General features: G+C 32.4%; 1 protein-coding gene across 3 annotated transcripts in view; it reads left to right on the top strand.

Moving 5' to 3' along the window:
- LOC145259072 (phospholipid phosphatase 1-like) overlaps window positions 1-20,000 on the top strand; it is a 95,795-nt gene that overhangs the window by 59,132 nt on the left and 16,663 nt on the right. For all 3 annotated transcript variants that reach the window (XM_080116700.1, XM_080116701.1, XM_080116702.1), the window contains exon 3: window positions 19,083-19,234. In XM_080116700.1, the coding sequence (XP_079972826.1) occupies window positions 19,083-19,234 (152 nt within the window). The remainder of the gene's footprint in view (window positions 1-19,082; window positions 19,235-20,000) is intronic.

Raw genomic sequence — 20,000 nt, 5'->3', positions numbered from 1 at the left:
TTTATACTGAGATGACCCTACCATAGACAAAATGGGCCTTAAGGGCATACCTACTTTATGAGTTTTCGGTAAACCATATAATCTAGGGCGGATCGATCCTGAGGCCTTATCTCATTAGTTATGTATTATAGTAATATAACGTTGTATTTCAATTGCTTTCTCTATTTCCCCCTCCCCATACATAACGTAGCGCAACGTTATTTTTATCTGTACATAATTTCGATTCCCATTCGTGTCTTTTTTTTTTTTCACTCAAATCCCCCGATAGAGCTTTGATAAAGCGAGGGCGAAACCGGTCAGCTGACTCCCCCATTTTCTTTCTTCCCCTTTTTATTCTTTTCGCCCCGTTAACTTTATTTTAAACGTGGATTTTATTTTAACGTTCTACTCATGAATTTTCGTCTTCTTTCCATGATTGCATTATATAAATTTTGTACCCCTCAAAGAATCATATATCTATAATATAAAGCTGTGTGTGTGTGTGTGTATGTGTGTGTGTGTGTGTGTGTGTGTGTGTGGTCACGAATAGGCTCCTATATGGTTGACTATTTAAAAAAAAACTGATTGCATATAATGATAGAAGATGTATCGAGACACAGGAATGGCTATGTTTGATCCGGCAGAACGGTGGTTCATTAAAATTGTGGGGTCTGCGTTCGTGCCTGGTCCACAAAGTATGGAAATAAAAAATTTAAAAATTAAAAAAAAAACGTTTACAAATGTTTTTTATATAGATGTACATAATACTTTGATAAGTATGTTTTAACTTAAATAGGGATGGTATAATAAAATTGTGGGGTCTGCGTTCGCGCTTGGCCACCATAGAATGGAAATAGGCACAAACTTTAATAAAGACTTTTCATATCTATCTGCGTAAGTATACTTTGATAATTATGTTTCAGTTTGAAGAAATATGGTATAATAAAATAATGGGGTGTTCGTTCGCACCTGACCTCCACAGAATGGAAATATGTCACAAAGTTTAACAAGGTTTTTTTTAATATAAATCCACAGAATATTGTGATAAGTGTTTCAGTGTGAACAGGTATGGTATAATAAATTATGGGGTTTATCTATTTTCTTTTTACTTTCATCATATTTTGCTTTGGTTTTGATACCCCCAAATTCAACCCAAATTTACAACCCTTCCTTTTCATAACCTATCATACTTTCATAAATCAGAGTCCATTTTCTGTAGGCTGTTTTTGAACCCAGTCAACGACGGGTACTTTTGCTAGTATATATATATATATATATATATATATATATATATATATATATATATATGACAAATGTCTATATTCCAAATTTCATGTTGTTGTCCATCTTTCAATTTATTTCTTTAAGCACATTGACATTCACAATTCTTGACAGCAACTGTTTTGTACCGCAAAATCGTCCATTTAGTTATTATATCAACCAATGAGTATTCTGTCTTTAACTCATCAGAAGAAATAGCAACTATCGATCCATTAATAATAATAATAATAATAATAATAATAATTGGTGTGTCGTGGAACAACAGTGAAAATAAGAACAATCAAGCCGAGGTTCGGTTAAGGAACAAGTGTATTAACAGTAATGTACAAAGATAGGAAAGCGTGTATATCTGCTGGGCAGTGGGCACTGGGTTAGCAGTCGCATCTCTCTCCCCGGCGTTGGAATTACTAGCGCTATTTATAGTGCTAATCGGTGTAAATATAAATACCTCTTTTCAATGAGGGCCGGTATAATAATAATAATAATAATAATAATAATAATAATAATAATAATAATAAAACATGTCCAGCAGACCTTCCCAAATTTCTTGAATCGTTACTCCTTTTTTCTATCAAAAAAAACGCTTAAACAAAGGAGTCACTGATTCTTTCTCCACAGCATTTAAATTCATTTTGTGACGCAAACCACAAATGTCGATCACAAAGCCAGAATCTGCATTTATAAATGTTCCGGTTACACCCGCGATCTCATCGAATAATTATGATCACGTTGACAGTCTTTCTCTACTCCATCGGCATTTCTATGTTGAAAAGTATCACCGTTTTCTGATTTTGACAGCGTACAAAACCTACTTCGAAATATAGTGAGTGATGACAGGGCTCTATGGACAAATTTATCTTTAGTTGACCTTTGACAACTAAATATTTTCGTTTTCTAGCCAAATAGAAAAGTTACTAGCCAAACCTACATGATTTTTAGAATATGACATCTTCGTTCTGTGTCGAATATGTACATCATAACGATTTTTCTGTATATTTTTTAATAAGTGTAATTATAAATATACAACAAATTTTATATTGATACTTGAAGGTATAAACATTCTAATTTCTTCAGATGTTTTTTTTTAAACAGCCTTCGTTAAAAAAAATAAAGTATATTGTTCTATTAAACTTTTATTGTTTAAATAATTTCACTTTGTTCATTTTATTATAAAAAGTTGAAAAGATATTTTTCACTCAGTAGTGAGCTTTGGAAGATTGTCAGTGAAAGAAATATAATCGCGAAAAGATAAGCGTTTCATTATTTCTAGTCGCCATTTTGAAAAATCACTCGCAAGTGCGACTGTTTTACATGCAGTGTAGAGCACTGGATGACCTTTTCTCCTTCTTACTACTCCTTTCCTTCTCGTATTTATTATTATATTATACTGGACCCAAAATATAATAATGATTTAAAAAGTTAAAAAAAAAAAAAAAATGACTCGTGCGCCACCACCGAGAATCAAAACCAAAACGTTTAGCTTACGATTTACCGTTTCCTTTGACGTTAATGACTGTACTATGAAGACATGTTTGCTGCAAGGCTAAAAATTAAAACATGAACCAATAGCTATTGCGTTACGCATGCATATTCGTAATGCTGTCGTTCGACATTCACCTGAAAAATTCCATTTTTTTTTTTTAATTTTCACATATTTGTACCGATTTTCCCCGGCTAAAACCCAAATATAAACTTTCGCATGGGTTCGAATACTCTATATATTGTTTCATGTCTGTAGACCGAAAACTGACGGAGGAGTTTGGTAGGCCAATTTTTTTAAACAAATATGTATACGCATACATAAACATATATAGAAAGAGATTTGTATTTACTATTTTTTTTTTTCACAAATATAAAAAAAAGCCTCCGTTCAGTCTCGAAAGACAAAGGATACCCCAATCCCCAACCACACTTCTCCTGAATCGGCACTGTTTGAGTCCAGTGGCAAGGAGAAGTCCATGACGACTGGAAACAATGCCGAGATAAGCGGAGAGCACATACAGCACCTGGAAGTCCCAAATGGCCACCCATTTAGTACTGACCAGATTCAACGTTGCTTAACTTCGGTCATCCAGCGGGAACCGGTGTGTCAATGTAATTATGCCGTACAACGCAAATATTATGCAAATATAAATCATGTAGAATATCTGCATGAATATAATTGCTCGTAATAGTTAACTAAAGACGATCATCCCATGAGAAAACCAAAAAAACTAATTGGGAATTAATTAAAATGAATGTTTAAAAGAATATGCAAATTAGCTAGATCTTTTGCAGATGAATGCAACTCCCCGAACCATATATAACAAAATTGTGTTTTCCTTTTTTAAATAAATAGAAAAGGAGTTTTTAATATGAATATCAATGTATATACGCGCGTGCGCACACACACACACAAACACATACATACATTCACACACACACACACACATTTATAGGAGTATAGATAGATTAACCGCCACTCTCACTGTGCTCCATTTGTTTATTTACAAAGAGATTTGCATTGTGCTAAAGTAGTAGCAGTCGATATCAATTATCAAAAGTGTTCGACCCGAGAAGAGGAGGCTTATATAGATATGGACAGATTATTTCACTGTATCACAGCTTTCCAGTGTGGCTAGACCAGGATCCATCCCAATCCCGGGATCGAACCAACAATCATCGAGTTGATAGTCAGTAGTTGCTCTATCAGGCTGATGGGACAGATTACTTAGAAATTCTCAGTTTTAAAAATGGGGTGCGTCTTTGACGTCGAGAGCAACGGTAATTCCGATTCAAATGATTATTTGTTCGTTGTTCGAATTCGTTGTTTTGTTTGTTCGTTTTGTTTGTTTGTTTGTTTGCTAGAACAATGCGACTGTGTTTTCAAGGGCCTTTCCCGCATTCCATCTCTATCTACCCATCTCTATCTCGCACAAACTCTCGCTCTCACGCTATCTCTCTCTCTCTCTCTCGCGCGCGCAACTTCCGAGCAAAACAAGAGAGAAAGCTGATTTTATTTTCGTATTTTGATGTCATTTTTCTTATCAATTAATAAATATATCTCCCCCTTTCTCGTTCTCTCTCTCTCTCTCTCTCTCTCTCTCTCTCTCTCTCTCTCTCTCTCTCTCTCTCTCTCTCTATAACACACACTCTCTCTCACCCTTTTTCTCTCTTTCTCTTTCTAACAAGTGTATTTCTTCTGAAAAAAAAAGAAAGGAAAAAAGAAAACTGATTGTAGTTTAATCAAGGCGATGCCGAAAAACAGGCCTGGCATCTGTGACACTATCGTTCACAATTTGTGACGGGCAAACCAGACTTATGTTCTTGTCAGTTATATATATATATATATATATATATATATATATACTAGCAAAAGTACCCATCGTTGACTGGGTTCAAAAACAGCCTACAGAAAATGGACTTTGATTTATGAAAGTATAATAGGTTATGAAAAGGAAGGGTTGTAAAGAGATAGCTTCGAATTTGGGGGTATCAAAACCAAAGCAAAATATGATTAAAGTAAAAATAAAATAGATAAACCCCATAATTTATTATACCATACCTGTTCACACTGAAACACTTATCACAATATTCTGTGGATCTTTATTAAAAAAACTTGTTAAACTTTGTGACATATTTCCATTCTATGGAGGTCAGGCGAGAACGAACACCCCATAATTTTATTATACCATATTTCTTCAAACTGAAACATAATTATCAAAGTATACTTACGCAGATAGATATGAAAAGTCTTTATTAAAGTTTGTGCCTATTTCCATTCTATGGAGGCCAGGCGCGAACGCAGACCCCACAATTTTATTATACCATCCCTATTTAAGTTAAAACATACTTATCAAAGTATTATTATGTACATTTATATCAAAAACACTTATAAACGTTTTTTTTAATTTTTAATTTTTTTTATTCCCATACTTTGTGGACGAGGCGCATACGCAGACCCCACAATTTTAATGAATCATCATTATGCCAGATCATCATACCCATTCCTGTGTCTCGATACATCTTCTATCATTATATGTAATCAGTTTTTTTATAATAGTCAATAGCAGCCTATTCGTGACCAGACACACACACAGACGTTCAGCTTTATATTATATATATATATTACAATAGAAAAATGCGAGCATGAAAAGTAATATGGTTAAGCTTAAACATGGAAAAATAAAAGACTAGTTGTTAAAACTAGAAAAGAAAAGGACATGATATTCTAGTAAAAAATATTAATAAATTTATAACTTTATATTGCAGCATAAGCGTTGATTATATAACGTTATAAATATAATAAAAAAATTCTTGATAGTGCAATATTTCAAGTTATAAATTTATTAATATTTTTTACTAGAATATCTTGTCCTTTTCTTTTCTAGTTTTAACAACTAGTCCTTTACTTTTCTATGTTTAAGCTTAACCACATTACTTTTCATGCTCGCATTTTTCTATTGTAATCCATGATTTTTCCAGGCTCCCAATAAATTCATGTGTTCTTTGTTTAATTTCAGTCTTATTTTTCTTGCCCCAATAAACATAACATACGCATATGTAATAACAATGTACGGCACTCGTCTGCTTTCAATAAAATCTCTCCAATTATCTCCCTTTCATACTTTCATTCTGTCTGTTTCATTTGTTACTTCTCGTTTCGCGACAACACTGAATTGGTAGCGACGTGGTTGCTATGGAAACCAGTCATAAAAAACATCGCTCACCTACTTACGTTTTTTTTTAATGATTTTGTACCCCAGTAAATTCATCATAACTTTTGTTTTACTGAACGAAAATTGAAATACTTTTCGACAATATAGCTGAGAAAATGATCTATAAACTATAATAATTGTTTTGAATTTGGTCGAAAAATGAGTGAGCGGTGAAGCTTTAAAGCAGTTCTAAATGACTAAAACTACTACTTAACCATATATTCAAGCATTACCGTGTTTAAATAGTATATATATATATATATATATATATATATATATATATATATATATATATATATATATATATATATATATATATATATATATATAGTGCAAAATTCTGTTGAAAATTCAAAGACACGTTTTCTTTTGTATAACCTTCGTTTATTTCCTGGATTTTTCCATTACAGCTGTTTCATTAATGAGTTGGCAATTTTACGATTTATGTTTCCGTAAAAATACTGAATATCATGAACATCAGTTGGAGGTCACACACTCCTGATATTGTTGTCCTTAGACAATCCAACTGCTGTAGTATAGAAATGAGAATCGTTCAAAATCAAATGCGTTGGATTGGACACTTACTGAGGATGAAAGATGATAGGATATCGAAACAAGTGTTTCATGGTGAGCTTTCCATAGAGACCGCAGCATAAACGTACGAAAAAATTCAAAGATGTATTGAGGGCAAACATCAAGTTGCTAAAGCTTATTACAAACGACTGGGAAGTTCAAACTGCGGATCGAAATAAATGGAGAAAAATAATGACAGAAGGAGGCAGAAAATTTGAGGAAAAGCATTACAGCTGTTTCATTAATGAGTTGGCAATTTTAGCATGCAGTATTGAAGCGTTTCTTTAAAAAGCAGGATGAATCCGCAATTCCTGCCGAATTGCGTCAAGAACTGAAATGCACAATCTGTGGCAGATTTCTTCTGTTAAAGCCAGTTTAGTAGATAATATGAGGTCGCATGGCGGTCTTAACAGAGCTGAAAGAGAGAAACAGACGAAATACCAAGGTCTCATGTATGATTGAAAAGAAACTGGAACCTAAAGGGGATATCAATCATACAAGTTATCATAGGTGCCACATGACTTATGAAGAAGAACCTGAAGTCCTATCTAACTAATATTCCTGGTGAACCAAGTGCAAAAGAGATTCAGACAATTGCACTTAAGGGAACAGCGAGGATACTAAAAAGAGCTCTCGGTTGGTTTTAATAAAAAAAAAGCGGGGCAATGTTGGCAGCTGGTTTGGCTGCCCCATACCCAGCATTACAATCTTCAAAGGAAGAAAAATAAAAACATTAAAAAAAACCATGACCAACAATTGCATGAGGCTGTGCTACTTTCCAGACCACACAAGTATTACAGTAATATCTCTGGTTTCATCTCTAATTCAGCAAACGTTTTCATAAGACTCTCAAAGGTACATAATGAATCCCACCACAAACAACACCAAATACTGGCAAGTTCCATTGTCATCTATGTAAATGATTTTGCAAGGTTGTAGTTGATTTGAAGAGCCACCTGCGTGCGCATAGATGAATGCGTCCTTATCTTATCAAAGAACCTACTGTTGATTTTATACGCCGAGCCTTCGACTTGTACGGTGATAAAAATTACTAAATGCACTTGCGATGTTAAGAGTTTTAAGTAAATTATAGTGGTATTTTTTGTATCGGCCAACCATTTTCTTATTCTTCAAGTGTCCGATTTGGTTTTGTAGACATCGACGATCATGGCTCTCCATTCTTCCCTGTTCTCGATCTTTCTTATAGGGTTATTGTTGGTACTTTCTTTATTCGTTGCAAATTTGTTTAAACTGTCTGTGAATTTTGTGAATTTTGTGTGTTGTCTTCCTTTGCTCTTGTTTCCGCATATTTTGCCAAATCCATAACAGTTTCTCTAGTCTGTCAGCCTTGATTATATGGCCGAAAATTTTGGGCTGTCTTTCTCTGATGAATACCATCAGAGAAAGACAGCCCAAAAAAGAAGGGATATCTTGTATCTAGCCATGTCCATTACTTCTGCATTTGTTTTTCTTTTTTCATGATTCTCCGGATGAACCCCATCTGCACTGTTTCTAGTCGATGTTCTGTGTCGTTGTTTTTTTTTTTTTGTTTTTTGTTTTTTTTGTTTTTTTACACAGGAATCACCACTTATCAAGGCCTGGGGGGGCACTCGAAGATTAGAGTTAATGGATGTACATTAGTCAATGTGATTATAGCGTAGAAAACATAAGTAGTGGAAATTTTGTAAATTGGATTTTTTTTTTTTTTTTACATGGTGGTCACCACTTATCAAGGCCCGGAAGCCACGATAAGGATTATTGCGTGTACAGTAATCAATGGGATAGTATCGTAGTAATCGTTAGTATTGGAGACTTGGAAAAGTGTTTTACTTAAGGGGACAGTCCATCAGGAATTTGTTTATGTTGGGCTTGAAGACATTAAAGTTGTAGTCAGGTGGGAAACAGGCAAACGGAAGAGAGTTCCACAGGCATACACTTCTAAGAAAGAAGCTTTATTCATGAAGTCTACGTTTTTATTTAGGCACAGATAAAGAGTGAGGGAAATTAATGACTTATTACTTAGGGGGGACGGTTCATCAAGAACTTGTTTACCTCGGACTTGAAGACAATCAGATTGGAAAGCGTTAGGATCAAGCATTCACATCCATCTCGAAGAAAAAACCAAAAACGGTTGGTAGGATGGCATCGAAAACGTGCAAGTAATTAATCCAATTAAAACGTAATTTCGCATTTCGTTTTCTTTTCTCACGAAATTTTTTCACACTGAAGAACCGGAAATGATAAAAATAAAAAATAAAAAAAATAAAAAAAAGTAAAAAAATAAAAAATATATAGCGCCATTAAAAATGTCCAAAAATAGTAAAAACGTTTCGTTTGAAAATGACCGAATTTTAATTTCAGTGAATAAAACAAGTGAGCAAAAATTGTCCAATTTTCTTTCTACACGAAGCTAATTAGTACAATGACTCATATATATATATATATATATATATATATATATATATATATATATATATATATATATATATATATATATATATATACTAGCTGAACGCTTGGCGTTGCCCGGTCATATAATATGCTTGAACATATTTTAATTTATGCAGATTTTTTTTTTATTATTCAATTTTCACCCCAAACAAGGCACAGTGCCACTTTGAAGCAGGGGGCTACTATCAGGGACTTAATTAGCGGGGTCATTATGAAGGGAGATGAGTAGAAAGATGTTTGTTAACATTACACTTGAACTTCTGCATATCATTGCAGTTGGGAAAGCAGAATCCCGGAAGGGAGTTCCAAAGACCTGCAGTTCTGGGGAAGAAACTATTGGAGTAAAAGGCTTTCTTGCACCTAGGGATCTCTACTGTAAAGATTGTCTGCATATATATATATATATATATATATATATATATATATATATATATATATATATAAGAGAGAGAGAGTTGTGTGTAGTCTCCTAGATGCTAATCCAATGAAACTACGCTGTTTATAAATAAATGGTCAATAACAAATACAGTGGTGTAATCTGATGAGCTCTGTTTCTAAGGAGACACACACACACATATGTGTGGGTGTATGTGTCTATCATTTATACTTCTATAAATTGGGTGGGAGTGTATTGATATTCATATGTTTAAACCCTTTTTTTCTATTTATTTAAAAAAGAACAGACAACTTTGTTATATATGGATCGTGGAATTGCATTCATCTACAAAAGATCTAGCTAATTTGCATATTCTTTTAAACATTCATTTTGATTAATTCCCTATTAGTTTTTTTCGGTTTTCTTATGGGATGATCATCTTTAATTAACTATTACGTGTAATTATATTCATGAAGATATTCTACATGATTTATACTTGCGTAATATTTACATAATAAGTTTATGGTAAGCACAAACCTCTTTCTATGTATTTTTACGTAACATATATATTTTTGTTTTAAAAAATTTGCCTAGCAAACTCCTCCGTCAGTTTTTGGTCTACAGAGATGAAACTTCATATATAGGGTATTTGAACCCATGCCAAATTTTATATTTGGGTTTTAGCCGGGAAAAATCGGTTCAAAAGTGTGAAAATTACTAAGAAGAAATTTGCCAGGTGAAGGCCGAACGACGGCATTATGAATATGCATGCGTGACGTAATAGCTATTGGTTTATGTTTTAATTTTTAGTTTTGCAGTAAATATGTCTTCATAGTTCAGTCATTAACGTCAAAGAAAAAGTAAATCGTAAGTTAAACGTTTTGGTTTCGATTTTCGGTGGTGGCGCACGAGTCATTTTTTTTTTTTTTTAGCTTTTTAAAACTTTACTGTATATTGGGTTCAAAATAATATAATAAGAAATAAGAAATATGCATTAATCAAAATATATTTAAGCGTATTTTACGACCGGGTAATGCCGGATGGCCTGCTAATATATATATATAGTCATCCACATACAGTACTGTATCGCTGTATCACAGCTCATCAGTGCGGCTAGACAGGCAACTACCTCAAGCCAGGATCAAAACCCGACCACCCGTACGACAGTCAGGGCTTTGAACCATTATTGCCATTCAGCAGCTGATATATATATATATATATATATATATATATATATATATATATATATATATATATATATATACTAGCAAAAAAAAACAAAAATAACAAAAAAAAAACAAAAATAACAAGAAGGAATAACTTTATATTTGTATTTTTTCAGATATTATAATTTTTTCTTTATAAATATTTTCCCCAATGTTAAAATAAACCACAGAAAAATAATTTTATTAAACACATTTGTGGTTTATTCGAAACATTAATTTTTCGCATTTTTAATTTAATTACAATTCTGGTCATATGGCCATAACGGTTCGCGCGTATATGGCGTAATCTAGAGATAAAATTTTCACAAACTCTACGCATAAAATTAGGCTTCATTGCGGCAATAACGTGTTGAATGTTGTCTTCGAAGTGGTTTATTGTGTCTCGTTTATCGTCGTAGACATGGAAGTTTACATATTTGCAAAGAAAGTAATCTAATGGGGTTAAATCGCATGAATGAGGTGGTCAGTTGAGGAGTTCATTCTGTGAAATTATTCGCGTTCATCCAAAATTTATCTCAGTAAATTGATTGTATTATTTGTAATTTGCAAACACCGATTGGGTGTTAGTCTCTTCATGATTCTAAGCCAAGTTGAACTCAAAATAAACGATAGTTGCCGAATCTACAATTAAAGAAAATAAATTGTCGATTTAAAATTCGCCACCTCTAAAAAGAAACGTTTATATTTATCATTTTATTAGTAGTAGTAGTAATGGAAAAATGAGATTTTCCCTCAATTATCTTCTCTATCTTCTCTTCTTCTCTATATAAATAAAATGAACTAATTTTTTCCCGTCTGATTTTGACATTAATAGGATTAAAAATCAAGATATTTCATGCAAATATAATATGCACAAACGGCAGAACAATATCTGAGGTGTGTTATAGGCTTATTATTTCTCAAATTCCTCGATAATCTTAGATTTCTATACTTTTTCTGCTGAGAAGTCACGGCCAAAATCGGTTAAGATCAATGGAAGTGGTAAAACATTTTCTCTCTAATAAATTCCTCCTCCCCCTGCCACCACTTAACACCGTTTGGGGATCGTTCACAAGGAACAGTTGAGAAGAGAACACCGGTTTGGCTTCGTAGTTCTTTCATGTGAAGTTATTTAAAATATCTAAACTAAGCTGCAGTGCTCTGTGGCGTAGTGGTTAGCGTGCTGGACAATTCACATTATATTTTCACGTTCGCGCCGACCTACCGTAGTCGTTTTTTTTTTTTTTTTTTTTTTCCTAAACAACTGGAATGGACTTTTCTTGGTGGCCGAACTGTTAACGTTGCAGATGTTTTTTGTTTTTTTTTCACACTTTATTTTCCTACTTTTACTCATGACTCCGGTTTTGATCCTTCCTACTTACCTACCATAACATTTTTTAAAACTCCCCCCCGTCCCGGAAACAAACACTCAGGCAACGCCGGGTACCCCCGCTAGTAAAAAAATTTAAAAAAATCAGGTGCTTGGGCATTTTAGTTTTTGAGCACAATCTTTGTTTTCATTTTTGAGGACGTGGCAGATTAGACATCGAGATGCGATTCAAACGAACACTAAACGAACCATTTTGGGGGGGGGTCGTTACTTCATCACTTCTAACACTTTTAACATAACAAAAGTTTCAACCAAAATAAAGTAACACCTATACGTGAATGTTGTAAGCCAGTGCGGAATTAGAAATTCCTATGAATTCCATTGCCAAGAAAATTAGTTTTGGAGACAGACTTCACCAGTCAGCCGATCGAAAGGAACTCAAGAACGCATTCTCTTCTAACTACTCCATACTTTTTTAGGTCAGGGTGATAAGGCGAAATAACAAAATGACTTACTGTCATACCATTGTTTAACACTCTTGTGATGGGGATGGTCTCCTAGCGGCTTCGGCTGCAGGGACACAGGGTAGTACATGTCAAGGATTCGTCACTTGACACTCAGCCCAACAGGTGAGGGGCCGGGAACCGGCCCAGCACCTGTTAGACTGAGGTACACCGCCTGGGTAATACCTAGGAGGTCCACCCTCCCAGGCCTTGCCACCGGGCTTTCCGGTGGGGCAAGTTTATTGCTTGCTGCCTGAGGCGCCCCGACCGGGGAATGCCGACGGGGTTACTCAGGCAATTTTTAAAATTGCAGGAGTGCCCCTCCTTTAGGGGAGCCTGCGGGGTTCCCACTTTCCGGCCTTGTGCCACATTTTGCCGATGTGGGCGGCAATTAAATAACTACCATTGTTTAAGGGGTCACAAGGAAAACAGAACATGAGAATATAGTAACACAAGCAGTCCACCACAACACTTAAACATTAGATTTATATCACACAAATAAGAACATAAATAAACGCGCACACACACAATGCCACGCTGCCAAATACTCAAATAGACATATATTCACGTTATGAACATATTGACTTGTGACTAGTATTCACTCAACTTCTTTACTTTTACGCCAACTTTTCTTTGGGAATTCAAGTTTTAAATCAAAAGAAACAAATAATAACAATGGGATGAATGATGGGCTCGTAAACCCTAACCCCACACTGCAGGGCTTCAAGGCGGCCTTGGACAGACCTGCACGATTTTCCCCTGTATTGTTTCTCTTTGTACATAGCTCCCTAAATTCTCACTGACATTTTCCCCTTTGTAAATGGCAATCGCTTTTTGCCAATTAAATGAATTGAATCGGTTTTTGTTTTTTTTTACATAGGCACAATTTTTTTTCGATTCTGATATCCTCCAAAATTCCGATTTTTTTTTTATTACACTAATATATATATATTTTACATTAATGTATATATATATATATATATATATATATATATATATATATATATATATATATATATATATAAATTCCCGTCCACATATACCTTTCAAGATAAAGCTAGAACCCAGAACTAGATAGAATCGAGCAATTGCATCGACAACGGACAACGCCAGACCCAAAGTGGGTTTCGATGTACTGCATCTCATCAGTGACGTGCTCCGACATAGGCGCGAACCCAGGTCGTCGCACTATGAAGTGTGCAATACAGACGACCTAACGATAGTGCGACGACCTGGGTTCGCGCCTATGTCGGAGCACGTCACTGATGAGATGCAGTACATCGAAACCCACTTTGGGTCTGGCGTTGTCCGTTGTCGATGCAATTGCTCGATTCTATCGAGTTCTGGGTTCTAGCTTTATCTTGAAAGGTATATGTGGACGGGAATTTATATATCTATCTATAATCTCCTCTTAATGTCTAATATATATATATATATATATTTGTTGTTGATTTTTAAACGATATTATGGTTAGCGTCTTTACCTTGGCGATCGGGATTTTTTTTTTTTTATTTATTTATTTTTTTAAACAGTAATCTACGTACATGCATGCTTCGGAGCTCTACCCCCCTTCAGCGTAGCTTGACTGTTACTAGGAATCGAACCCTGAATCTTATGTCTTACAGTCCGGCATCTTAATCAAGTACGCTATGAAGCCATTTTACTGTTTAGTTTTTATCGTTTGTATATTTACGTAGATTTTGTTGTTGATTTTTTTTAAACAATATTATGGTCAACGTCTCCACCTTGGAGATCGGTTTTTTTTTGTTTTTGTTTTTTTTAGAAATCGCCAATTTCTTTTTATTAGGACGTAAACAAATAATATTTTATTTTATTTTATTTATTTATTATTTTTTAAATAATTAAATTAGCGAGTGTTACATTCCAATGAGTAAAAAAAACAAGTCAGGAAAGTCGGTGTCCTTAACGCACTTGCGCATCAAATTGATGTAACACTTACGTCACGAGGGTCAGCCTGGGAATTGCTCTGCCCACAACCGTCACAAGAACGACTCCACCCAATGACAAACTCTGCAAATGAGTTCCTGTGCGGCTTCAAGACATCCAAGGAACTCAATTAAAACAAGTATTTTCAATTTAAAGACGATCACTCTTGAAACGCCCACGTGAGCCCCCCCCCACGCCCCTCCCGTGAGATGCGCAGTAGAGGACACAGTTATTGATCTTGCGCGCATGTCCGGAGTTAATTGACCGCAACTGGCACCATCGACCCTTATATTGCTTTGTTTTCAAACATTTCTGCTTCGTTCAAGTGTGTCACCTAGCAAGTGCTTGTAAACAAAGCGGACAAAGATACTACACACCCATATATATATATATATATATATATATATATATATATATATATATATATATTTCCGACTCTTATTCGCCTTCCTGTTGTTATTATTTACACCCTGTACCGATTGACCGCGTACCATCCTCCGCACAATTACAGTTTCTTTGAAGTTTTAAAGGGCATAATATGGGCACAGCTACTATTAAAATTCAAACATTTCAGATTTGCCATAAATTTCATTCACACGCCCCCCCCCCCACATATCTATATATCTATAAAAGTGAACGTGTCTGTCTGTGTGTCTGTCTGTGTGTCTGTGTGTCTGTCTGTCTGTGTACATTTCCCTACGCAATAACTCTGTCAATTTTTAGTCTATAGACTCGAAATTTGAAATACCGGGTACTGAGATTTGGGAAAAATCGATGTGATGGGTGTCAGCCAGAAATTTGACTGTTAAGGGGTCAAATTTCAACGATTTGACCTTTAAGAACTCTACCAAACTCCTCCGACAATTTTGGGTCTAGACACTTGAAATTTTAGATATAGGTTCCTTGAACCTGGATCTAACTTAATAAAGTGATTTGAGCCCGAAACAATAAATTTTAAGGGGTCATAATAGGGGTCAAATTTTTAAAAAATTAACCATTTTTTTTTGTTTGTTTTGCTTTTTTTGCACAGCATACACCTCCAAACACCCGAGCAACGCCGGGCACCCCTGCTAGTATATATATTATATAAATCTCATAAATCTCAATTGCCTGTTTGCGTGTATGTTTGTATACCTGTTATAAACTTTTGACACACACAACGAACACTGACAAAATTGGTATCGTTTGAAAGCTCAGTCTCTCGGCCGACAAATACAAAAAAAATTGGCTAATACGTTCATTCTGTCACTTTCAACTGTGCCGTTTTTTACAATACGATATTTGCAAAGTCACCATACGCCTTGCAATGACTAACCTTATTTCGAAACCCGCTGACGTTGTTTGTCGCAGTGGGTGCAGGGGTTAAACGGTGGCCTTTTTTTTACCTTCTTTTCGTATTTCACGTTACAGGTCCGAGATACTGCACCTATTCTTTTTTGGGGGCTCGCGTGGTACTCGCTGCTATTTTTATTTTTGTGGGGAATTTGGTTATTTTTTATTATTTTTTTTTTTTGAGGGCTCAACATCCGGGCAACACAAGGTATACCTGCTATTATATATATATATATATATATATATATATATATATATATATATATATATGTAACTATTTCCAGAGCTGGACAACATTGCAGCTCACAAGAACTACGAAAGCCAACAAACCGGAAGTCGAAAACTCGAAATGTGGGTTGCGATGTTGGCCGACTGTGGAAATAATTATATATTCATTCCCTCATATATTCTGATATATATATATATATATATATATATATATATATATATATATATATATATATATATATATATATAGTAATTTATAAAATATATATGGCGATTAAGCTACACTGAATATTCGGCGTTTCATCCACTCTAGGATTCCTCAGGCTTATGCGCGAATTCTGTGGTTGTTTATCGTTTTTATATGGTCCTCTTCTATTCAGGATTTAGTTAGCCAATCAGCTTTCTAGTATCCACCGCGCCCCTTCCTATCAGCCAATGGGCATGCATTTTATCGGACAAAGGATCTGTTTTAAAACTAGATTAGTGGGAGGGGGGTTATTGTTAGTTTATATATAAATATATATATATATGTGTACATACATATATGCACATATATATATACATACATATATGTTTCATCGTTTATGGATATTCATGTTTATTTAATTTATTTATTTGTTTATTTTCTTTTGTTTTTTGTTAGTTTTAAAACTATTTTGTATCGCTATCCTAGAGTAAATTTATTTTGTGAACACAGTTATTTGCTATTTCTCTTCTACAGTTTAATAGATGTTGGGGTTCTTTAAAGTGCAGGATAGCAAATTTTTCATGAAGGCATAATCTACATGGGTCGTCTAAATGCCTATATATATATATATTATATATATATATATATATATATATATATGAGAGAATATATATATATGTATGTATAGCAATATATATATATATGAGAGAATATATATGTATGTATAGCAATATATATATATATATGAGAGAATATATATATGTATAGCAATATATATATATATATATATATGAGAGAATATATATATGTATGTATAGCAATATATATATATATATATGAGAGAATATATATATGTATGTATAGCAATATATATATATATATATATATATATATATATGAGAGAATATATATATGTATGTATAGCAATATATATATATATATATATCAATATATCTATAATATAAAGCTGTGTGTGTGTGTGTGTGTGTGTGTGTGTGTGTGTGTGTGTGTGTGTGTGTCTGGTCACGAATAGGCTCCTATATGGTTGACTATTTTAAAAAAACTGATTACGTATAATGATAGAAGATGTATCGAGACACAGGAATAGTTATGTTTGATCTGGCAGAACGGTGGTTCATTAAAATTGTGGGGTCTGCGTACGCGCCTGGTCCACAAATTATGGAAATAAAAAATTTAAAAATTAAAAAAAAAACGTTTACAAGTGTTTTTGATATAGATGCACATGAGAATACTTTGATAAGTATGTTTTAACTTAAATAGGGATGGTATAATAAAATTGTGGGGTCTGCGTTCGCGCTTGGCCACCATAGAATGAAAATAGGCACAAACTTTAATAAAGACTTTTCAAATCTATCTGCGTAAGAATACTTTGATAATTATGTTTCAGTTTGAAGAAATATGGTATAATAAAATTATGGGGGGGGGGTTCGTTCGCACCTGATCTCCGTAGAATAGAAATATGTCACAAAGTTTAACAAGGTTTCTTAATATAGATCCATAGTATATTGTGATAAGTGTTTCAGTGTAAACAGGTATGGTATAATAAATATGGGGTTTATCTATTTTATTTTTACTTTCATCATATTTTGCTTTGGTTTTGATACCCCCAAATTCAACCCAAATTTACAACCCTTCCTTTTCATAACCTATCATACTTTCATAAATCAGAGTCCATTTTCTGTAGGCTGTTTTTGAACCCAGTCAACGACGGGTAATTTTGCTAGTATATATATATATATATATATATATATATATATATATATATATATATATATTGATAATTATTATAGTAAATAATTATATATATATATATATTGATAATTATTATAGTAAATAATTATATATATATATATATTGATAATTATTATAGTAAATAATTATATATATATATATATTGATAATTATTATAGTAAATAATTATATATATAAATATATTGATAATTATTATAGTAAATAATTATATATATAAATATATTGATCATTATTATAGTAAATAATTATATATATATATATACATATTGATAATTATTATAGTAAATAATTATATATATATATATATATATATATTGATCATTATTATAGTAAATAATTATATATATATATATATATTGATAATTATTATAGTAAATAATTATATATATATATATATTGATAATTATTATAGTAAATAATTATATATATATATATATTGATAATTATTATAGTAAATAATTATATATAATTATATATATATATATATATATATATATATATATATATATATATTGGTAATTACTATAGTAAATAATTATATATATATATTGGTAATTATTATAGTAAATAATTATATATATATATGTATATATATTGATGATTATTATAGTAAATAACTATGTATATATATATATATATATATATATATATATATATATATATTGATAATTATTATAGTAAATAATTATACATATATATATATATATATATATATATTAATATCATATTTATTATAGTAAATAATTATACATATATATATATATTAATATCATATTTATTATAGTAAATAATTATATATATATATTAATATCATATATATTATAGTAAATAATTATACATATATACATATATATTAATATCATATTAATTAATATAGTAAATAATTATATATATATTAATATTATAATTATAATTATTATAGTAATTAATTATATATATTCATATATATATATAATATTACATTAATAATTATTATATATGTATGTATGTATATATATATAATATATATATATATATATATATATATATATATATAAGAGAGGGGAGGGAGGGAGATACATTACACTAGATGTTACAATAATACGAAATTTAAAAAATTCTATAACGGGATATTAGGAAATGTTAAAAGAATTGGGATCGGAATCGGTAATTGTATCTGAATCGGGAAAAATATTGAAATCATCGCGTTCCTAAAACTAATGTTTTTATTTTTGTTTCAGTCGCCATGCCAATCGGACTAATGTACGTGTATATGAGACCGACACACAAAGGTTTCTTTTGTGACGACAAGTCGTTGAGCTATCCTTACCGAGAAGACACTATAGCGCCAGTTTACATGTATTTGGTCGTCTGTTTGACTCCACTTATTATGGTGAGTAGGTTCTTCCGTTTGATAAACAGGTGCAAGTCTAGAATGAAACTTATTTTTAAAAAATGCAGATAAATCTTTATGTCATACGTATCCGTCACGGAATGAAAATGTCATATCCCAAAAATCACGTAAATACGTAAATTGATAAAGTATATATATATATATATATATATATATATATATATATATATATATATATATATATATAAAATGGGTTAAGAAATTCCAACGAAAGAGGGATGTATATTTAAATAAGAGGGTAGTCATATATATATATATATATATATATATATATATATATATATATATATATATATATATATATATATATATACGAGCAAACAATTAATAAAGCATGTTAAAAAACACTTTGAAATGAGTTAAAAAAAAACATATTTAATCTGAAAAGGAAACACTAGATAAGTGGATAGTCCTTAATCCGCGGAGTTTCGAATAAATACTTTCCTTCTCATCAGAGGGTAGGAATTAGCAAAATGCGGGATCGGATTTTGCAAGCAAAAGTATTCGATGAAACTACAAGTAAGATCTTACTTGATAACAAAAACAAGTGAAGCAGAGGGAATATGGTGAAGAAAAAGGTGATTACACATGAATGGATAGTCTGGTGGAAGATAAATAATCCAGTGACGGTAAAATCCAAATATATAACATCAAAAAAGTTAATTGACTTTCCATTTGCACAAGTAAAATCCAAGGAAATCCCGTAATTAGAAGAAAATGGTCCATAATAATCCAAAGGCATTAT

Source organism: Euprymna scolopes, chromosome 34, assembly GCF_053919585.1.
Source record: "Euprymna scolopes isolate OS-2025 chromosome 34, ASM5391958v1, whole genome shotgun sequence".
Lineage (NCBI taxonomy): Eukaryota > Metazoa > Mollusca > Cephalopoda > Sepiida > Sepiolidae > Euprymna > Euprymna scolopes.
The sequence above is the reverse complement of the archived record's forward strand: the minus strand, read 5'-3'. Positions and strand labels throughout refer to the sequence as shown.